Source organism: Microcebus murinus, chromosome 9 (assembly GCF_040939455.1).
Source record: "Microcebus murinus isolate Inina chromosome 9, M.murinus_Inina_mat1.0, whole genome shotgun sequence".
NCBI classification, from domain to species: Eukaryota; Metazoa; Chordata; class Mammalia; order Primates; family Cheirogaleidae; genus Microcebus; species Microcebus murinus.
In genome coordinates this window covers 33942474-33966608 of record NC_134112.1, presented here as the reverse complement: position 1 = coordinate 33966608, position 24135 = coordinate 33942474, and the positions used below count along the sequence as shown (strand labels likewise).

At 37.4% G+C, this 24135-nt stretch overlaps 1 protein-coding gene across 2 annotated transcripts; it reads right to left on the bottom strand.

Annotated features, from left to right (window-relative positions):
* Positions 1-2251: 2251 nt before the first annotated feature.
* AGR2 (anterior gradient 2, protein disulphide isomerase family member) lies at positions 2252-15414 on the bottom strand. 2 transcript variants are annotated; one of them, XM_076006176.1, is made up of 8 exons: positions 15350-15414; positions 11803-11948; positions 11469-11532; positions 11306-11358; positions 9984-10057; positions 7850-7913; positions 5403-5486; positions 2252-2530 (listed from the first exon to the last, which is right to left on the bottom strand). In XM_076006176.1, the coding sequence occupies exons 2-8, from the start codon at positions 11939-11941 to the stop codon at positions 2481-2483; spliced, it is 528 nt and encodes a 175-aa protein (XP_075862291.1). In that variant the 5' UTR covers positions 11942-11948; positions 15350-15414; the 3' UTR covers positions 2252-2480. The 2 variants fall into 2 exon arrangements, with proteins under 2 accessions (XP_075862291.1, XP_075862292.1); XM_076006177.1 differs by having other exon boundaries at positions 15368-15414.
* Positions 15415-24135: the final 8721 nt, after the last annotated feature.

Below are 24135 nucleotides of genomic sequence, written 5' to 3'. Positions count from 1 at the left end.
TTGCTATTTTTTAGTATGTTTAAATAATGTTGCCCTTGGCATCTTCAAAGACCCCTGTTTCTCTTGAATGATTTCCTTAGGATAAATTCTTACAAGTAGAGGAGACTTGGGCAAAGTCAATCAATATTTTTTTATGACTCTTGCTCTGTGTTTCTTTAATGGTTTTCTAAGGAGTACACATTTTTCCTACAGCTTTGACATTTGATGTCCTAAAGATATATTTCAAAAATTTTTGTGTTATAATAACATTTTGTCATTCAATAAATTTTAAAAGGACCTAATCATTTTATTTCACATCAGCCCAATAAAAATGTAAACATTATTTTGCTGTACTATAGAAGAAACTTGAATCCCTTAGAAGTTTTATTCAAAATATTTGTTTATAGAAGTACAGCTTCTCCCCTCCCCCCCACACGATTAGCCCTCAGAGAACTTTCTAAATGGGATGTTTTACCTTTCTTAGCACATGTAAGTTAACTACTTATAAGAAGGGAATGATTCCCTCAAGATATTTTTGCTGAAGATGTTTTTTGTTTTTTTTTTTGAGATAGAGCCTCACTCTATTGCCAGGGAAAGAGTGCCACTGTGGCTTCAGCTTGCCTCTCAGCAACCTCCAATTCCTGGCCTCAAGCAGTCCTCCTGCCTCAGCCTCCGGAGTAGCTGGGACTACAGGCATGTGCCACCGTGCCCGGCTAATGTTTTCTATATATTTTTAGTTGGCCAATTAATTTCTTTCTATTTTTAGTAGAGACAGGATCTCACTCTTGTTCAGGCTGGCTTCAAACCCCTGACCTTGAGCGATCCTCCCGCCTTGGCCTCCCAGAGTGCTAGGATTACAGGCGTGAGGCACCGTGCCTGGCCTGCTGAAGATTTTTATATCATTAAATCAACAATCTATGCTGAGCAGCTACTAGTGATAGTTTCTGTGAAAGATAGGAAAACATTGAAAATGTATTGTTCTACTCTGGAACAATCAATAATGCCAAAGGATTTGTTCAGAAAAGTATCCAAAAAAGTTAATCAAGACAAGCAATAGATAATCAATATGCAAAGCAATAGATAATCAATATGCAAATCAATATGCAAAGCACTTCTTATATATATGACTATATAAGAAGTCAGTGGGGCTGGGTAATAGCGGAATTTCATGTAAGAATGTAGTGAAGAAGGGCCGGGCGCAGTGGCTCAGGCCTGTAATCCTAGCACTCTGGGAGGCCGAGGCGGGCAGATTGCTCGAGGTCAGGAGTTCAAAACCAGCCAGAGCAAGAGCGAGACCCCGTCTCTACTATAAATAGAAAGAAATTAATTGGCCAACTAATATATATAGAAAAAATTAGCCGGGCATGGTGGCACATGCCTGTAATCCCAGCTACTCAGGAGGCTGAGGCAGAAGAATTGCTTGAGCCAGGAGTTTGAGGTTGCTGTGAGCTAGGCTGACGCCACCGCACTCACTCTAGCCTGGGCAACAAAGCGAGACTGTGTCTCAAAAAAAAAAAGAATGTAGTGAAGAAATGAACATATAGTTCTAATTTCTGTTAGAATGTTCCCCTACCTGATGCCTTACCCTTTCACAACTTTTCCCAAACATTAGTGACCTCTGATCTCTGTCTCACTGACATGGATGGTGTCACTGGCCTTTGCTCTTCTCCCAGTCAGTCACTTGTTGGTGAAGAAGATGGGAGCAATTCAAATTGAATTATTCTAGTTCAGTACTCTGGAACTGTAAGAGACTGAATCTATTCCAGGGCCAATTCTTAGGGTGTGTGCAGGGTTGCAGAAGGTTTTTGGATAACCTTTCCACAAAATTAGTCTTCTGAAGGGGAAAGTTACCTGCCAGAGATTTCCCTGAGAGGATTAAGGTGGGAAAAATCTGACTAAAATTGAAATATTAAAGTGTATACATTAGAGTTTCCTATCAGGGTGGGGAGCGTTGTTTCTTAGTAGTAACCTGATTTTCTTGGACTGTCTTTTGAGATGTTCTTCCATGTTAAAGCATATGCTGTTTGAGGCTTCTGTTTATTATCCTTATGCCTACATTTAGTCACCCAGTGAGAACCTGTAGTGCGGTGAAATGGGTAAAATGGTACTTTGATTGTCTTTGGTCTTCATCATTTGAACTAGTTTTGTCCCTTCCTTGAGCAGTTTGGGTGTGTCCAGTAATCCTATTTGATGAACAAACCAGTTAGCTTTAGTGTGAAAAACCAAGTTGGGAAGAAAAAAACTCCAAAATTTTAGTTAGAACACCCCCAAAAGGATTTATTTTTTAGAAAATCATGGCTCACTATGGTAGTATACAATATTGTTTTTATACATGAATACTTGAAACCAATTTTTAAAAAATAGTTGTTGTAACATGACACCATAATCTAATCCGTGTGTCCGACAAGTGCTTCTGCATTCTCCAGTCTTCTAAAATCTCTTCTGGTTTCAAGTCTCAAGGTCTAACACAGAGGGAAGAGCTTGCAGATTTTGTATTTTCGTTACAGTTCAGTCTTCAGCAGCTTGAGAGCTTTTTTCATGTTGTCAAGCACTAATGGGGATAAAATTAGGAGAGTCAAGGCATCATCAAAAATTACATGAATAGATAGAATAACTGCAAACTTGGGTTGTCTATTCATTGTTTAATGGGGTGCTTTAAAAATCATAGAGTAAGTAGTTGCTAATTTTTTTTTTTTTTTTTGAGACACAGTCTCACTGTGTTGGCCAGGCTAGAGTGCCGGGGCATCAGCCTAGCTCACAGCAACCTCAAACTCCTGGGCTCAAGCAATCCTTCTGCCTCAGCCTCCCAAGTAGCTGGGACTACAGGCATGCGCCACCATGCCAGGCTAATTTCTTCTATATATTTTTAGCTGGCTAATTAATTTGTTTCTATTTTTAGTAGAGACGGGGTCTCACTCTTGCTCAGGCTGGTTTCGAACTCCGGACCTTGAGCCATCCTCCTGCTTCAGGCTCCCAGAGTGCTAGGATTACAGGCATGAGCCACCACGCCTGGCTGCTAATCTTATTGTAATTTTTTTTTCTAAAATTATATGAAATGTCTTTTGTGACAATCGAGTTCTCTAGTGTATTCATTTCTTCTCACATCTTCCGTCTCCAATTCCACTTCCAAAAGAATCCCTTTATACATTCCATCAGCAAGAAATAATCTTGGCTAATTTAGAAGTAAATTTTAAAACATGTTTATAAGAAATATCTATTAGTAGGTGTGTGCAGCTCCTGAAAATTGCTTTAGAAGTAGGAGGGATATAAATTATAAATAATGGCAAACCAGATGCTTTACATGCATGAATTGCTTTAAGCCTTACAAAAACTCTATTAGAACTTTATTTTTATGTAATGAAACTGGCACAGAGAGGCTGAGCTGCTTACTCAAAGTCACACAGCTAACAGGTGATGGAGCTACTGCTCCAGAGCCCAAACTCTAGAACACTGTTCCTTTCAGCAGCAGTTCATGAAAGTGAGGTTTGTGATCTACTAAAATAAGATGTGCACGTGATAGGCACTCAGCAGCTGCTTATTCACTCTTTCTATAGTTACTTATTTTATTTTATTTTTTTTTGAGACAGAGTCTCGCTTTGTTGCCCAGGCTAGAGTGAGTGCCGTGGCATCAGCCTAGCTCACAGCAACCTCAATCTCCTGGGCTCAAGCAATCCTTCTGCCTCAGCCTCCCGAGTAGCTGGGACTACAGGAATGTGCCACCATGCCCGGCTAAATTTTATATATATATATATATATATATATATATATATATATATATATATGTATATATATATATATATGTATATATATATATTAGTTGGCCAATTAATTTCTTTCTATTTATAGTAGAGACCGGGTCTCGCTCTTGCTCAGGCTGGTTTTGAACTCCCGACCTCGATCAATCCACCCACCTTGGCCTCCCAGAGTGCCAGGATTACAGGCATAAGCCACTGCGCCCAGCCTACAGTTACTTATTAAATGCCTGTTCTGCTAGGCACTATGATATTACTTGTGTAACATAGCTGCCTTTAAGGAGTTTTGTCTTATTAAGGTATATGATATTATCCAAAATAGCCAATTCTACCTGGAATGTGCTTTCCCTGGTCCTCCCAGCACCCACTGGAAACATCACTAGTGGGCTGTGATGATCTTTCTTGCTGCCTAGACAGCCTCACACTCCTTCCCAACATGATGTTCTAAGTCAGTGTTGGCCAATAGAAATTTCTGAAATGGTGAAAATATTCAGTGTCTGGGCACTGAGTACTTGGAATGTGGCTGGCATGAATAAAGAACTGAATTTTAAATTTTAAATTAGTAACATGTGGCCAATGGACAGCATAGTTGTGGGCAGCCACTACTAATTGACCAGTATTATTGGTGCCTAGGATAAAAGCCAATTTTCTTCCCAGAAGGACTAACTAGGTGTTACAACTAGGTATAGCCTTGCATTTAGGTACCTCATCTGCCTTAAGTCAGTTTCTCTCTCTTCCCTGCCTCCCCCGCCCCTATGGCAACCACCGAGAAAGTGATAATCTTGTTAACTACAGTGTTCCCTTCAAAATAAGACCTACCCATAAAATAAGCCCTAGCAGGATTTCTAAGCATTTGCCCAACATAAGCGCTACCCGGAAAATAAGACCTAGTGATGGGCGTGGCTATGCAGCATATTTGCACAACCCATGCATTTCGTTGCAGAGCGGTAAAGAAGATGAGCAGCCCTTCTCATCTGCCCCATGAGAGCTCTATTGCTCGACATGAGAGATTGGGGCCAATAGTTCTAAAGGAAATAGAGTCGCAAGAAATTCAGGATGGAATTCGGGGTCTGGAGAGTTATGATGATGTTCCAGAATAAGACGGCTTAACTATATTTGAATAAATGTAAATTGTACCGTACTTAAAAAAATAACACATCCCTTGAAAATAAGCCCTAGGGTGATCTTCTTGTGGAAAAATAAATATAAGACCCTGTCTTATTTTCGGGGAAACACGGTATTTGGATCATCTTTCCTCCTGATCTTTAAATTGAGCCTGAATTTAACTTCGAGCTAGACTATTTCACTTTTGTTATTTTGGGGGAAAAAAACCCCACGCAGATTACTACAACTATCGCACTCAAATCTGTGATAGGAGTGTGTGTTAGTATACCTAACAGAAAACCTGAAAAGCAGGTAATGTAGTCATAGAATCGCCTGAGAGAAAAAGAGACCTAATCTCAATAAGACATCTTCAATTGAGATTAAAAAACAAACACACAAACCTGAGATGGAAAGAGTGTGATTTGCCTGAGGACACATGGCTAATTAGGGTCAAACTGACTCTCTGGCATCCCTAAGCAGAGCTCTCTGTCACCTCCCTTGTCCCATAACTATAGCAATGGAGATGGTCAACACTTGGACACCATCCAAGTTGGAGATAACACTTACACAGAGGTAGATCTGAAGGTTCATAAGCATAGAGACGATTTGAATATCTTCCAGTGATGTCGGCTCTAACTGTCAGGGATGGGTCTGCAAAGGTAAAGCAAAAGGGAATGAAAAAAAATAAATAAATTAAAAAAATAAAAAAAAAAAGGGAATGGAATGCTTTGTTGTCAAATAACCTTGATTTATTGACTGATGTAGCCAAAGCCTATGAATCCAAGTCCCACACGATGTGTCCCCGTCAGATCAAGCTCTGTTCCACCCACTCTGCTACCCAGCCTCTGGCTGTTAAGCTGGGAGGGTTCGACAGCTGTGCAGTGCTATTTGTGGCAAAGGTTATGAACCCTGCCGTCCTATCTATAGCAACACGAAACAGAATAATACATATTTCGAGAGTAGTGTGAGGTTTGTTTTTCTGGTGAAAACGTTCACATTCTTTACTGCAAAATGATTTTAAAACTTTGAAATGACTATATTGTAGTTGACATGTTTTACCAAGAGCAGCCTAAATAATTAGAAACGTACATCCAATGTCAATTTTCAAAATGAAAGGGTTTTTTTTTTTGTAATGAATAAAAGAATGCAAGCCCTTAAGAACAGCAAAGGTCGAATAAGTATATAGCATCCTATTTTTTTTTTACTTTACTGTTAATTAGCTGCATTTTAAAAATAGGGATTTGAGTCTTCTCTTATGTAGGGTTATATTCCTCTAAATTAAAATCCATTTTTGTCATGTTTTATATTTAACTTGAACTGATCTAATTAATGAGAAAAGGGGTATTTTAAAAGTAAGGTACATCCAAAAGGGCGGTTGTAGGACAGAAAAGTTTGGAAACCTTGCCTTGAGATAAGTGAGTGAAGGAACCTAAGCCGTTGTGTCCTGAAAATGAGATGAAGAGAACACCTGAGAACCATCTGCACATTTGCAAAGTCTGTCACCAGTACTGGAGTGGACAATCTCTGTCGTTTCAGAATGCTGCACTAGGTGCAATAGACATAAATTACAAGAAGCAGAGGCTCATTTATTCACCAGAATTAAGACTGACTGTACTTTTTTGTTGCTGCAGAGGAAACAAGGTTTGTATTACATTTGTAACAAATTAACATGAGAAAGGCTTTTTAAATACCCAACACTTTTCTCCCAGCCCCAATCACCTGGAGAGCTGTAACAACTATGATGCCTGCCTCAGACACGCAGAGATTCTGACTTAATTGGGTTAAGGTGTGGCCCAGATGGCTCGATTTTTAAAATCCTCCAGGTGATTCCAATGGGCAGAGTGGAGAATGAGCCGAAAGAGCAAGCTGCCTTGACGTTGGTTCTTACGACTAAAGAATTGAATGTGTTAAAACGCTCTCCAACAGAGATACTGGAACAAGAATTCCTGCACAAGGTATGACTGGATGACCTATGAATATCTTTTCAGTGTTAGGCTTCCAGATGTTCTAAATTCTGATAGAATCAAATCTATCAAATTAGTGCTCTACAGTCAGCCTTCCTCCTTTGTTTCCCCCAACACTTGTTTTTCTTTCCCCTGTTTTATACATTGAATGTAAACTTTAATGGATGACATAGGTGAACCACTCAGAGTGTGTTCTGCTATGTGATAGATTTAATTATGGATTATTCTTAAATCAGTAGGACTTTGAAAAAAGCCAAACTCAGTACGTTCATTCAACAATTCAACAGATATTGATTGAGAACCTCCCACAGGTTCATGCTGGGAATATAATGGTGAGAAGAAATAGGTACAGCCCCTGCCCCATGGGGCTTATAGTTGTGTGGGGGAAGTATTTATTATGTAATCACCCAATAAATACAAAATTATAATTGAGGAAAGGGTGATCAATAATCATGCCACAAGAGCACATAGTGGGGATTTGACCAGGTCAGTGAATGGCAGTGATGACTGGGGAGTTAAGAAGGTGACCTTAGGGGACAGAAAGAAAGCAGGAAAAGCTTCCAGCAGAAGGGAAAGCATATGTAAAGTCTCAGTGTTAGGAACAGCATGGCTCCCTAGATTCCCCCTCCCCAGCCCCTATTCCTAACTTCCCTAAAAAGAATGATCAAAAATGCCAAAAAGAAAAATCCAACACACAAATGGAAAGTTTGCCTGATTAAAAACTAAATATTGGCAGGCTTGATGTAGTCAGGAAAATTATCACTATATTTAAACAGCTAACAAGGTGTTTCTTCTCAGATGTATTGTGGCAGAAGATCAAAAGTTCAGAGTAGCAGATGAGAAAAGAAAGTCTTCTGTGGAAATAGGTAGAAGCTCACATTTTCTAATGAAAAATATGTTGTGGGGCTTTAAGGAATGTTCTACCCCTTGCCAGAGCTCAGTAATGACGCTGGCCATGGTGAAGTGGCAGGTAGGGTGGGAGGGAGGACAGGGGAAGGGGTGTAGCAACACCCGTGTTACCTTCAGACTGTGTGTCATCTCATTACTTACCGATAAACATTATCCTGGGGACGTACTGCCCGTCGGGAGAAAGATGCTTGTCAGTTGTTTCATACTAAGATTAAAAAAAAAAAAAAGAAAACAGCTTTTAGTTTACTCTTCAGTTATTGTCAAGTGTGTTAACACAAGAATGTGTCCACTACTGGGTCAGGCATCTTAAGAAATCACAAGGCACACCTCTTTCACAGGAGTTTAATAATATAAATGGGGAGGCAAGTTACATGCATGAAATAATAAATAAGACAGAGCAGCATGTGATGTGGAAAATGAGGTAGAATGCAGAATGGATGTGATAAAGAGCAAAGAAATTTGAAAAGAGAGAATTTGGAAGGAGTTATTGTGTTTGGGGAAGACATCTTGGATGAGGTAGGAGGATATCGATCAATGAAAAAAGCAGAATTCATTTCTGGAGAAATTACAAACACAGGATTTCCTTGAATATTCATTATCCATTTAGCAATTTTGATTTAGAATTTTTTATTTATTTAGCAAGGCACAGTGTTTATCCGCAATGAATGCATGCTCTATTGAGAGATAACAGATAGGAAAATGAATATTGAGGATCCAGGTGAGTGAAATGTTATGATGGAGGATGAGCAGGGGGAGTGGGAGCCCAGGGCAAGACACTAGCACAGGATTCAGGTTCCAGTAGGACTTTCTAAAGTGGGTGAGGAGGAATCCTTAAAAATGAGCAGGAGCCAGTGACATGGAAAAGAAGTCCACTCCACACAGGGCGAAGAGCACGTGTAAAGGTATGGAGAGCAAAGGCATAGCACTTTCTCTTATGACCAAGTGCTTGGGAAGGACTGAAATGCATGGGGGCAGTGGTGAGAGAAGGTGCTAGATCTGCTTCCAGAGCCAGCTTGTGGATGCCTGTGTACACCATGCCACAGTGTTTTTGTTTGTTTAGAAACAGTTAAGAACCACTGGAAGGATGTTGGAGGAGGCACCATGACCTCAGTTTGGTCTTTAAAATAATTACCCTGACAGCCATGTGGGGTTAGACAGGGTTTGTCTTGTAGGCAGGAAGCCATTTAGTAATACTACAGTGAGGTAGGCAAAGTGAAAAAGGCTTACACTAAAATAGTGGTACTGAGTTTTTAGAGAAGTGACTAATAGCATGAATAGACTTGAGACGTGCAGAGCTTCTCAATGCTTATAGCTGAGTAGGAGACTCCAATCTAGAATAGTACCACTTTAAATGAAGTAGGGAATAGAGCAAGAAGAGCTATTTGTAAAGCTTGAACCTAGACGATTAATTCAGTGTAGAACATATTGGGTTCAAGCTAATTATGTCTGGAATATGGTTGCATAGATGAGTTGGAAGTTGTTGCAAGTTTGGGTCAGATGTAGGAATTATCTATGTGTAGGAATTGATTAGAAGCAGGTGGAGATGAAGTTGTCCACAGAGAATATAAACTATGAAAAGAGAAGTGGGTCAGGTAGAGATTCATCAAGTCACTAGCATTTAAGGGTGGAAAGAGGATGAGGAGCCCATGGCAGGGAGGCGAGGAAGAACTGCTGGTGCGGGTCAATATTTAAAGAAGCCAAGCTGTGTTTGGGGGGAACCATGGGGACATATGATTAGGTAGCATCGCCTTTGTTTGCATTCAGAAGGAAAATGGAACCCATTTGTATGCAGAAATCACTTCCAAAGATGGAAAGCTTGTGCGTCAGGAGGGGTGGTGATGGTGAAGTAAGGTGAGAATGTATGAAGCTAAAGCACAAGAGGCCACGGCTGGACTGGGAAAGCCAGACAGCTATCTCCTCTAGAGAGAGCAAACAGGGATTAAAAATGGGTGCAGAGAAGCCAGGATTATAGGGGGATGGCACAGGGAGTAATTTGCAAAATACAAAAACCTTCCAGTTATTATAGCAACAGAGAAAATACCACAGAAAATTATTTTTTCAGGCGACCTAAGATTTTTAATTACTACATAAAAACAGACATGTCAGATGGATTATAAATAAAATGAAATATAATTTTCTCTCCAATCTATGAGATGGGATATTTGGAAGAGATCCTAGTTAATGCACTATGACTAAGATGTATAGGATAAATGAATCACCCATTGCAAATAATGAGCCAAGGGGGAATGTTAATGATGATGAAAAGTAAACTTACCACTAGATTAAGGAGGACAAACTGTTCTGCTAATTTCTGGATATCTTTATTTTCAGCAAACACTTTCTTTAAAGCTATAATACACAGAAAAATAATTAAGCATCCATGTTAGCATTGGTTAAACCATTGTTCTATGTTATATTTTATGTTGAATTGCATTTTAAATACAACATTCCACTTTGCTTTTTCAGCAAATGATTAGTGAAGTTAATATGTACAGCATTGACTACCTCTGCTTTTTGCATTCATTCATCCATTTATTTATTTCCAGCTTCTAATTATTGAATGGCTACTATGTGGTAAGCACTGTATTATGCACTAGGGGTAGTGCTTAGTTCATAGAGCTCAAACGCTTGGGTGGGAGACCTATCATAAACAAGTAAGCAAATAGATAATTTGAGGTGTGGATATGTTCTTTGAAGAAAACTAAAGCACGCAAGGGGTTTAAGAACTATGAGGTGGTCAGGGTAGATGTCTCTGAGAAGGTAACACTGATGTGAAGGAGTGATCCATTTTGAGGGAACTGCAAGGGCAATATCTTTGAGCTGGGAATGAGCTCAGATATTTGAGGAAGAGCGTGAAGGCCAGGCTAGAGAGAACGGAGAACGCAAGAGAAGAGTGGTAGGAAAGGAAAGATAGGTATTAGCCAGGTCATGTCCAGCCTTGTAGGTCATGGTCAGGAATTTGGATTTAATTTTACCCCTTGAACACATGAATGATAGGCTCTGACTTATGTTTAACAGCCTCACTCTGGCTTTGGTGTGAAAAACTGGCTATAGGGTGAGCAGTTAGGTGTCTGTTATAGTAGTTTAGACAAGACCTGATCTCAGCTTGGATCAGGGCAGGAGCATGGTGGCAACAGGAAGTGGATGGGTTTGGCAAGACCAGCTACATAATATATTTGGCCCAATGCAAAATGAAAATGTAGAGCCCCTTGTTCAAGAATTATTAAGAATTTTAAGGCAGTGACAGGAGAGCATTAAATCATGTCCTGGGCCCTGTGTGACCATGTTGGTTGCGTGCCCATAAAGCTGGTGCTAGTTTTAGGATATATTTTGAAGGTAAAGCCAGTATTTACGGATGTATTGGATGTAGAATATAAAAGAAATGAAGATGTTGAGGATAAATCCTAGAGGTTGTTTTTTAAAAATATGCACAAACATGGAAATATTTGAAGTTACCTTAATATATGTTTTTTATTACACAAAATACTCTTTCTTATTCAACTGTGCTAGGTTCTATGGATACAAAGATGGGTGATCTGAATCCTGGACCTAAAGCTAAAAGGCTATATAAAAATCATATTTAGAAGAATAAATTACCTTGACTGTGTGGACATTCATCCAAGTGATGAATAATCATCAAGGGTTTGTTGCTTTAAGAGACAGAGATTGGATACATTTTAGTAAGATTTCGTATATATCCAGATGTCACTAGATGGTGCTCTTGAGAGCTTTGAGAGCTCTGTGTAACCCTCATCCTTACCTTGTCTTGGATTTGTATAAAGCTTCTTCATATGTCTGAGTCCAGATGAGTTGATCACCCCAACCTAAAACAAAAGGAACCTAAGGTATATTTAAAGCTTTTATAATTTCAGACCCAAAGCTGTTGAAAAGCAACGATAAAGACTGGAATAAATATATTCTTCATACTAAAGAAGAAGAAAAACCTCAAGGAAAGTAGAAATAATTATAAACAATGATAAATCTAGAAGGAACACATACCAAAATATGTTCAACACACAAGTTTCAGCACTAAGAGTTAGGAAATCTTTCCCAATTAAGTAGCAGTTGGAAGCCAATAAGAAGCCGACTCCTACCTCTGGAGAGGGTCTGTGGCAGTCTGGGTTGAGAGTCCTTTGTGTCCTTTTTAGCTCCAGGTTTGACTGTGGTATCTTTGGCCAGAGTGTAGGAGAGGGCCACAAGGAGCAAGAATGCTGACACTGAAATTTTTTCCATGGCTAATCTGATATGGAAAACAAAAAGTGAAAAAAAAGGAATTAGCGATCTTCAACATTTGCAGATTGCTTCACAATAGTGGAACACTACAGGAACTGAGGCTCTGTTGAGATTGAAGTGAACAGCCACCTTCCTGAGTGCAGCATAATAAGATATTTTGAGGGAGAGACTGCATGCATATTACTTTTATTATAATATATTGTTATAATTTTTCTATTTTATTATTGTAAATATCTTGTTTTGCCTAACTTACAAATTAAGCTTTATCATAGGTATGTATGTATAGGAAAAAAAACATAGTACATATACAGTTTAATGCTATCTGCATTTTCAGGCATCCACTAGGGATCTTGGAATGTATCCCCTATGGATATGGGGGACCACTGGAATACACCTGACCAGCTGAACGTAGTAGCTTAGCCCAGCCTACCTTAAACCTACTCAGAACACTTATATTAGGCTACAGTTATGCAAAATAATCCAACACAAAGCCTATTTTATAATAAAATGTTGACTATCTCATGTAATTTATTAAATACTGTACTAAGAGTGAAAAACAATAGGTGTATGGGTAAATCAAAGTCCAGTTTCAACTGAGTACATATTGCTTTCACACCATCACAAAGTCACAAAATTGTTAAGCTGAAGTATCATAAGTTGGGGACTGTCTGTATATAATATACACATCTATCTATCTACATTGATATAGATATAAAGATGTAGATCTCTATAGATATGGAATTATGTACATAGATATACATCTATATAGGAATAAATATAGCTATACTTTAAGGAAATAGACAGGTAGATGTATGTAGTCTTATAGCTAAGGAAATTTACATTTAAATTTTATATTTAAAAAATATTGCCAGTTGTGGTGGTGCATGCCTGTCATCCCAGCTACCCAAGAGGCTGAGGCCAGAGGATCGTTTGAATCCAGAGATCTGGCTGTAGTCCATTATGCCAATGGGGTGTCAGTTCCAAGTTTGGCATCAGTATGGTGATCTCCTGGGGGGTGGGGGGCCACGAGGTTGCCTAAGGAGGGGTGAACTGGCCTAGGCCTGAAACAGAGCAGGTCAAAAAATATAGTACTAGAAAGTGTCTCAGGAGTCATCTCCTCTTTTTCCACCTCCCCAATGTCTTGTTGTATAGATAAAGAATCTGAAGTTAAGAAAGATGAAAAGATTTATGAGATGGGCCCCAAAGAAAGGCTTCCGGATTTTGCTATTTTGCAGTGCTGACTCCCATCTTCCCTCCTGTAAACAATTTCCCTAAACATACGCACTTCTTTAATCTTCCGTTAAAATGGAGACATTGCCATTGAAGAATGAGATAGGAATAAAATCATCCTTTATTTCATTTAGGACCTGCTATCTTTGTCACTTAACTAAAGACTTGTATCCGCGCAACTCTCTCCCTAGTGTAGCAATTACTCAAACTCTATATTTGCTCTGAATTAACTATGTATTACCTCTAAGACACATCAATGCCAAGTTTCTTCCAGTGAAACAATTCTTTGACTCTCTGTTTGGCTGGTATAGGTAGGTGGTTATGGGCATGAGCAAAAGTGCATAAAAGTATTCAGTGAGATTCCTGATACAGAGAAATAAACCCCCTGAGTGTCTCTTTGTCAAATTCTTTTTTCCTTTTTGGTACTCCTAGGAGTACCAATCAACTCCTAGTTGATTCCTAGGAAAACCGGAAGCCAATGCGTATCAACAGGAAAGTGAATGGCAAGATAAGTTCTATGGGGGGGGGGGGGAGGAGCTGGTAATCAATGTGAATTGTACTACAAGTCACTAAAGTTATCTAGGGCCATAACATGGAAAGCCAGAGACTTGGGATTCTGGGAAAGCCAAATACTGAAATTGCTTAAAAGGAAATATGAAACTATAGCATCTAACTCTAACATTGGTGCAGGTTTTGAATTAAGCCAAACTCTTAGGATGTGGGATGGACTCTCGTTGCTTAGTGTTTTTAAGAGGCAAGTTTTTCATGATCTGATAGCCTGGGTGGGAACCTTTGCTAAGCTTTAGTTGATTTAAAAAACGGTGCTGCTAAGTTACCAAATCCAAATGATGCCTTGTATTAAACTGACCACCTATTTACCAAGTCATAGAACGTAGCCACAAAATATCTTACTCAGAAATGACATAAGCAGAAAGCAAGACTTCACTTTCTTCATTTTCTATACTCATAAAGATGCAGAAATGCCAATGTCAATTTTTGTCTTTTAGAGTTCTGCAAAAACAACTGAAGTATACTATGAGACAATAATACCCAGCCCTCTTAGTATAAAGAATTCTTTTTAATGTTAAAAGAATCAAGAACTTTTATGTAAGAACAATTATACTTTTGGAATATCATGACAAATAACTACTAATTTATCAACAAACATCTGATTTTGTATTTTATTTATAACAGCATCTATGTGTATTGGAAAAAACAAATCAGTGGCAAAACATTTTATATATTTAGCCCATCGACAATTCTTGTTGTACAGTAGCTATTAGGACCCCTTGCTATAGCTCCACAGATTGCAGATTGAAACTATTGATACAGTATTGTTTGTATTTTATGGCAGGATGACTCAAGAAAGGCTAATATAATTCCTGTTGTACAAACATCCTGCACTGGGGTGACTTTCTGAGATTCACTCTACTGAGTTTTCAAAATATGAATAGATCCTGCTCTGCAATCTTCCTGCATAAACCACCTCAAAATATAATGCTAACTGTGGAAGATATTGATAACATGGAGACGCACACATACACACACTGGGAAACCAGGACTTTTTACTGGTCACTATATCCCTGCCTTTAGCACGGAATGAACTTGCAGGACATTTCAGTGTCTGTGTATGCTTCAGGAAGGCAACCAACTCCCTGACAGTCTATCCCATGAATTTAAAGACTCAAGAGGCAACAACAGTATCTTTATACCAGACAGAGAAAAAAGTTGTTTCCTGATTTGCAAAAAAAAAAAAAAAAAAATATTCCAAGTGGGCAATCTGAGCTGAGGTTTCACAGTTGAGGAGACCACGGGCCTTTGCTTTAGCCAGGGGGAGAGAAGCAAGACATTAGATGGTGACTGGAACAGAAATCCCTTGGGCCCAGTCCCAGGCTTGAAAATTCCCAGAGTTCACCTACTCTTAAGCCTCTTGTTTCCTGAAGGAGAAAGCATTACTTTGAACCAGCTCAGGAACATAACACTTTGCCAGCTCTGGCCAAAGAAAGGCCCTAGTAAGCCTTTGGTGGAAATTCCATTATTCCTTCTCCAAATCCCACTTCCTTGCCCTGGGAACCTTGCTTGCACTTCTCTGTTGATTGCCTGCAACTTTACAGAGCAGTCAGAGTCCAAAACCCATGCTAGCAAGCACACTTTCACAGCTATTATCAGGAGCCTTACCTGTACGTCCCCACCCACCTGCCTTGTGTGAGCCAGCCGGCCAGGATGCGGTCCAAGCTTCTGAGTGTGCCGGGGCAGCTCCAGTCTCTATTTATGCACCGAGGCGCACCTCAATCCCACCCACTAATCCTGTATTTACATGTTGCTAACTCGGAAACGAACCTTCCTTTTTCCCAAGCGACTGTCTTCCCTGGGTTATAGAGTTCCTTGTTTTTAAAAATAACGTTGCAAAAGGTATGCCTTTCAGTAGATATGTTTTTAACTGTTTGTGAAAATACATTGTTAAGTGGTTTGGAAACTGTGGGCAGAGTGCCAAATCCAGGTAAGCTTTAAATGAAGACTTTTGATTTGCCTGAAGGCTGATTTGTCTTTATGTGATTGGATGGAGTTTGTGGGTTGTAGATTTTTTTTTTCTCCCCCTTGGGCAGATTGCCTTTGTTTAGTTGAGAACACACAGTGATGATTCACAATTCTAATCCTTATAGTCATATAACCTGCCAAACTCCATTATGATACAAATTATTTTCCATGATACACTTCCCTCCTCCTGTCAAAAAAATATATATACACCTTAACTACAGGTGTGAAGAAAATACAAATCAATACAATATTTCAAAGCTGAGGAAGTTATTGAAAACAGCCTACTGCTATGAGCTTGTAATAATTACCTTGCCGTTGAAGATATGCGATAACTTTCCTCCAAAGAGTTCAAAGGTATTTCACAGATATTCTCTTATTTAAAGGCAAACTTTCCTGCTAGGTGTGCAGGTAATCATTTATCCCATTTTTCAGACCCAGAAACTAAGGTCTGCAACTATTTTTTTTTTCCGCTCAAGATTATTCAATTATTCACTGAGGATTTTTAAGACTGGAACTCAAGTTTTCTGTCAGAAAATGTTAATACTGTATTTTGTTCATGAAGCTGTGTGCAGTCTTTAAAAGCTCAGAATAAAGAAATCTTTAACAACAGAAATGGAATGCAAGCCCTATAAAAATAACTTCTTAAAATTGTTTTGAGTTACGATCAAAATATTTCAAGAACATTTTCCAGTGTGTATACTTTCTCAATAAAGCCTTGAATTCTGTGGGCAAAATAGTAATTCTCAAAATTTTGAAATTTCTTTTAACTCTAAATGAATTTACAAAGATAATTTCTTTAGGAGTTTGACTGAAAACAATGATTTGAGCTAAACTCTTAACACTAGCTAGATAGCTAACAAATTAGATGGCTAATTTGTTCAGCCCTTGGAATATTCAATTCAAGTTTTTCATTTTGCAGGTGAGGAAATGAGCATGTCAAAAAAATTAATGACTTTCTGAAGGTCCCACAACCTTCAGAAAGGTTTAGGGCAAAGCTGGGACCAAAGCCCAGGTGTCCTCTAGTCCTTCATCTACTGAAACTGCAAAGTGGGTGGGATTTGGAGTAACAGGATTTCAGTCTGAGTCCTGCTTCCTGGTGCACGCTCACTGGCTAATTTCAGAGACGTCATTTAACATCTGTGAAACTTCAGTTTCCCTATCTATAAAATGGGGGTAATATTATGGGACTGTTTTAAATATTAAATGAGTTAAGGAATGAGAAAATATTTGGTGTATTAGTTTGCTAGGGCTGCCATAATAAACAAATCACAGACTGGGGTGCTTAAACAACAAAAATTTATTTTCTTACAATTCTGGAGGCTAGAAGTCCACGATCTGAGTGTTGGCAGGGTTAGTTTCTTCTGAGGCCCTCTCTCCTTGGCTTGTAGATGGTCATCTTCTGCCGGTGTCTTCACATGGTCTTCTCTCTGTACCTGTCTATGCCATAACTTACTTTGTTTTTTGTTTTTGTTTTTTAAATAACACTAGTCATATGGGATTAGGGCCCAGCAAAATAACCTGCTTTAATTTATTTACCTCTTTAAAGACTCTGTCTCTGTATCTCTCATATCTCACATTCTGAGGTACTGGGGATTAGGACTTCAACATCTAACATTTGAGGGGACACGAGGAAACCCCTAACACTTGATAATTGAAAACATCTCTGATTTGTTATAATTAATTATAATGATATAACAAGTATTCTACTATAATTCTGTACCTAATCTCATGTCAGTAAAACCCAGTGTTTGTCATAGTGGCTAAGGGATGGCAAGGAAGAAGTCATTATTAGAGCATATCCTATACATGTGGTGGCTGCAGAATCTTTGTCATATTAGTCTTGGTGTGAACCCTAGCAACTAGGGTTTTGTTGGAGGTACAGGTATGCTTTGAGACAGGTGGATGAGGGGTTTTTCTTACATGCTATTAAACTTTACTTTTAATAGTCACCTGATCAATCTTTTGGATTTGCCTGATATTTTAAAAATATATTGTTGGATAATATATCTGAGTAGGATTTCTCTGAGTAGAATTTGATAATTTAATATACAGGTATAATGTTTGGTAAGGAAAACTAAGCTCAGTACCAGTGACCCTAACAATGGTCATAATGAAGTGAATATTATACCTTTGTGTTTTCCACATTTGTGTCATCATAACTTCAGAGGTTCTCATTTGAGCACATTTTAAAGTGGGGTTTTTCCTATTTTGAGTAAAATATGGAGGCTTATGAATAATAATTAGCAATTATTGAGTATCCAGTGTGCATTATGTAGTCGACTCTTGCTTCATTTATTCACTCATTTATTCATTTCTTTGCCAAATGTTCATCAACTCTATTTATGTAGCAAATATTATGCCAGGCATTAAAAATATAAAAATGAAAAAGACATGTTCAATTATTGAGGTAGCCAGACACATACATGGATAATTGCAATTCAGAGTGATAAGCCACACCATGAGCAAAACACATGGAAGTTTACATCATCCCTGTTCTAAGGTTACTTATAAACTAATTGAAGAATTAAGACAGGACCACAGTAAAAACCCATCCACATGAGAATAGCATGCAGTAAGGGACATGTTAGTGGTATGGACATCAGGTGTTATCATTTTTCAGAGGAGTTGAGATTGCTATCCACTAGAATGCTCCAACTGATTCTAGAAAGCAAGATTTCCAAATGGATGCAGTGATATAGAATTTGCAAAATATGTTTATGGGCTATTTAAGGACCAGCCTAGCTGAAGTGAGATTCATCTCATAGATAATAGCTCATAGATAATCTCATAGCTCATAGATAGTAGGGTTGGAAAGGTGTTTGGGGGCTGTTTGCCTGGGACTTTTAATGCCATTCTGAATTTTAGACTTTGCCCTATAAATGAACTGTGGTGGGGTTAAGAGGGCAAAGTGTAGATTCAGATTGGTTTGAGTGTAACACTACCTTTATCACTATTACATACGTTACTAACCCAGGCAAATTCCTTAACCTATCTGTGCGTTAGACACTTATAAAGTGGGAAAAGTAAGACCTACTTCAGAGAATCTGTGGAAAATTATATAATAAAGTGCTTAGAATGGTACGTAGCACATAGTAAGCACTCAAAAATATTAGTTATTAATACAGAATGTATCACTTGCTTCTCTTATTATGATCATTTAGATCTCAGTTTATTAACTCCATGACAGCAGAATCTTTGTTTGATTACTCTTTGATTATAGCCTATCCCACAAGGCTTACATTTTAATGCATATTTATTGGAAAAATTAATTTGTCATCATAACAGTCTCACCAGACTTCATTATTTTCCTTTAAAAAAATAAAGAAATAGGCTCAGATGAGTGGATATAATTAGTCTAAAGCCACAAAGCTGATGAGAAAAGACCTAAAATTTCCCATAATTGATGATAATGAATGCAATATAACTTTCAGTCCATCAGGCTGCCTTCTGATGTCAGGAAGTAATGAGATAAAGCTGAGCTGCATGCTAATTCCACAAAACTGAATTATGATGAGCCTTGTGCAGAGAGGAGAGCAAATGATGTCTTGTACTCAAGGGGTCTGCCTCAAAGGAGACTTACCAAAAACATGTATCTAACTGCAGACCAAGCTATTGAATAAATAAGCTCTCTCTAAACTCTACCTTAGAGAAATATACACATAACAATTTGTGTTTTGACATATAGGAAGAATTGGTTGTCATTTGAGTTTATCTTTAAGGTCTGAAGGAGGCTTTTGCGCACAGAAATAATTGTTTCCAGCTTCCTCAGTTTTAATTGATATTCTGTGTACTGAAGCTGAAAAACTTTAGAACCTAGTTTTTTCTAAATCTACAAGTTAAAGTTTAAATTATGTAAATTGTATATATTTGTATAAAGTCTACAAAATATATTTTACTTATGAAAACAGTAAATTGGTAGAAAAATAAGTCACCTATTTTACTTGTTTCTTAGTGACTCATTTAGCTCAATTTTAATTGATTAAAGTCACCTAAAATACCTAGATTTAATTTCAATGGATTAAATTAAACAAATTAAAAATAAATTCAATAGAATAAATTCAATTTTACAAAATTAATGAGATTTCCTTAATTAGTTTAAACTACATTTATAATTTTAATACCAGTGTATCTAATTCTCTTAAGCTTTCTAAATGCCCCACAGAAGAGATTTGCAAACATAGTTAGCAAAACCTTTCTAAGCATTTTAGCAGCTCTTATTATTATCATAAATAAAAAATTACTACATAGTTAATCAAGTTTTATTAATTATTTTCATATGGCTTTACAATAAATTATTATTTTTAACAACTGGTAATCAACTTATTAAGACAGTTGACTTAAGCATCTGCAATGGTAACTTCAACCTCAACTCCTGGCTCAATACTGATGGAAGTAATAGTTTAACAATCTCATAAAGACTATGGGAGTCAAAAGGCCACTTGTGGATTCTCATCTGGAATCGATCCTATGTCTTAGAACCTTCATGAGGAATTTTTTCTTGTAATGATTCTCATAGTCTTGGTAGGCATCTGAACTGGTCTTTTTACACTGAGATTTGTTTCCTTTGCACCTGTGATCAAGTCAGCACACACCTTCTCCAGAGATTTTATGTTGCAGCTGGTTAGGGTAATTCTAATTTGGTGAATTGCCACCTCTGGCTCCAGGGATATTATTTCCAGTATCTTTAGAAGCCATGGCTACCGTGTGGCTCCCAGACAAACTTGATCCTTGGTGGGAGCTATCAAGGGTGAATCAGGGGCAGGAGTGAGAGGACCCCTGGTCTTGCAGCTGGGACTGTGTCTTTCTCCAAAAGCTGCTTCACAATAAATTATTTTGTACTTTTCAATTAAAGTTATAATTCTAGGCATATCTTTACAACTCAAGACTAACGAAGTGTCTAAAATATAAGCTTCTTTTATATCTTACACACACTTAAATGACAACCAAATAAAGGTTATTCCCATATTTTTCAAAACTTAACAAAAAAGCCTTAATACTGTGGGTTTGAGTAACTTCGTTGGATCTATTCTTCTTTCTGTTCTTTTCCAGGAGCTAGTGAGGGAGGAACAGAGTTTCTGCTCCTCAGGTGGACAAAGGTTCCTAGTTCTAGTTTGAGACCATGATATATGGGATAAAGGCTGAGAGCCAGTCATTGATCTGTTATATTAATGTCATGCAATTAGATGTGTTTCTTGTGGGAAAGAGTATAGGAGAGGTTCAGCATCCAACTCTGATAATAATCACCCATTTAGAAGGGTGAGGAAAAGAGATACTTGGAAAGCACAAAAAGTAGAAGGTATGACGAGGATATCCAGGACAGTGGCATGACACCAAATGCAAGTTTAGTGGGAACTGCAAACCCCAAGGCAGCAGCCAGTATCAAATGAAGGTGAGCCTTGTAGCCAGATACATGAAGGATACAGTTGATTATGTAAAAATCGGTTGTCTTAAATCAAAATTCAAGAATAGTGCTTGTGTTAAAATAATAAAAAGCCAAATCCTCTGGTGTAATAAGGTATTCCCATCTGGGTTCATGAATAAGGGTTATAAATACTCACTTCCCAGTTTGCCCAGAAGAGCCTCTGTTTAAACCTGTTGCTGGGCATAGTCATTCAGAACGCCTCCTTTTGATCTCAAAAATATTATGATTTAGACAATAAATAACATGGTCTACATGATGAACTCTATTGACTTTCTCTGCAGCAAAAATGCATATATATTTGCACACAATTTTACAATTATTTCAGAGGGTTTACTTATATACTGAATTCAATGCAAAGATCTCTTTGAGGGGACCGTAAACCCCAGGTTAAAACCTTTTGCTCTAGTGTTCAAGTTTCTATGCTTAGCCATTCTCAAGGAGCCCACAGCTTTGAATTTGGCATGTAGCTCTCCACACTTGTTTTATAGCATAATCTAATATTTCTTCCTGGCTAGCAGAAATTTTATACCTTGTACTAAGCTGGAAGGAATCTAATCTCACAACCATTCAAGTATCTTGTTTTCCCTGAATAAAGGCAGATGGCCGGAAATCCTTTTACATCATGGTAGAGGTACGTTTTGTAGGGAAGGAGAAATAAAAAGTAATTTAAAATATATGAACCCCCAAAGTGGTTAAGTGATTTCCCCATGAACTCTAATCTTTTTGAAGATGGCCATTTAGAAAGGAGACATTAACATCATTCTTTTGGAATTTGAAGTGAATAATCTCAGTACATACTTAGAATTTCTCATATCAAAGTGGTGTGCTACTGAGGAAGTTGAATCGGTTGGAAATAGGGGTCATTGAAAAAAAAAGGTCTGGATTTAGTAACTACTTCAGCCATATATAAAGGGGAGATTTCAACTAAAGCAACGTGTCCTTAGCAGTTGGAGTCTGACCCTAGAGTCAATATTGTTAGATGGCAAATATACTCCTTAGGGTGGAGCATTGAATAAGCAGAGATGCAGTAAGAAGCTGTCATTTCTCCTGAAGCATTCAAATGACTTTTTACAAAAGCCTACATTTACCTTGGAGGATAGCTTTACTTTGACTTAGGTTCTATGAAATTTCTGATCCTTTTTTTTACCTTACTCTTTGAAAGCTATTGTGTTATTATTATGCTATCCAATGTAAACAGTTGTCTTGTGGTCATGATTAGAGTTTTCTATTTTATTACCTAAATGTCTGTATATTGAAATGGCAGGTATTTTGTAAGGAACAGTAGTAGTAAATGAATACCAATGTAATATGGAAATAAAAAGTACATTACATATCAATACTATCTTGGTAAATATAACCCATGGTATACTATATCATATAATACTTTAGTTTGTGAAGTTTTCTTTAACAAGCAAAATCCCATAAATTTTAATATTTTGAATCCACAGCAGGAAACACTCTTTACTATTAAACAAATAGACTGAAAGGAAAAGTATTATTATGCTTATAATTTTTCATCAGTTAAATAGTAATAAATAACTTTCTAAACCCTCATTTTTATGAATATAACTGAATGTATTTCTTAGAAAATTGAAATAATTTTTCTGTGATTTATGATACCAAATTTGTCTATAGTGAACTGTTTTTGTGTATCCTTTATACCAATTGATTTTGTTATACTCTTTCTTCAAATGAATCAATTGGTTTCAAAACTCAGAGTTTGAGTAACTTAGGGGATTTCAAAAAAACTGTTATGATTGTTTAAAAAAAAACAATCATTTATTGCTTTCACAAATTGACCATTTGGGGATGCTTTGCACTGTCTAGTTCTTGTGTTTTATCCTTAAAGTTAAGTACCAATGAGAGAATAACACATACTATGTTCTCAATATTCTTCTGTGTGCATGTGTTTTCCATATGACTCATTCTGTGATAGCTTTATTCTCATAGTCCTTAGCAATAGGTCAGCCCAAAAAGCAAACAGAGAAGAAACCTGTCCCGTTTACTTTCTTTCTGATTTCTGTAAGACCTCGTCATCATTTCAAGAGTAAATTTTACAAGGTTCACGGCATTGCATTTTTTGCGAATGTGTGATTTTAGGAAAAGATCCCATTTGTTTATTATTTATAGACTCTTAGTTCTCTGCACAGTGGGGGAAAATGTGTTTCAATTCGGTGAATATTTAGGATGTAATTTTAGAAGAGTATTTTAATTACAGTTAAACCAGTTTTCTATTATTCCCATCTTATGTTGGGTTGCCAAATGAAAGGCTCTCTTAGTACAATTCAGCCAACTAATTACTATAAACATTAAACTATGTGATGAATTTGATGAATTTCCTGAGGCTGCCAGTATGGGTTGAGGGATATCTGAATGTATTTGGGGCATGAAATGTAAATATTCTATAAGGAGATTTCCATATGGAATCATTAAGATTGCTTTGCTTAAAATACTAGACTTAGCACTAAGATAAACACTGAACTATGAGGAGGCAAATAACTTTTAAAAATTTTCAAATGACTGCATGGACATTTTGTTTATGACTTAAGGATTAGTCTCATTTGGTTCATTTTTACTAGGCTGGCTCAGGTTCATTTTATACGGACCTTAAATGAAAATCTTTATTTCCTCAAAGTGCTTTCATATGACTTCTATGTAACATGTCCAGACCATATCATTTACAGCTTATATTAGTTTAGAAAACTGAGATTAATTACTTCCCGAAGACAGGGAAAGGAAATAAAGCAGAAAAAGCTGTGAAACTGTGATAAACATTTTTAAAAGCACATATTAGTTTGTATCTTCAATTATAATATCTATAGCTATGATATCTGAAGCATTATGATGGTGCTTATATATTAAGCATGATATTATCAAAATGTAATTGGTCACTCATCTGATGTTTTATGTTCTTTTTATTCTTTGTAGTAAATCGGTTGCCATGGTTACACTGTCAACTTTTTATCATAAGCTTTTCCTGCATAGTTTTGCCTATTAGAGTCAG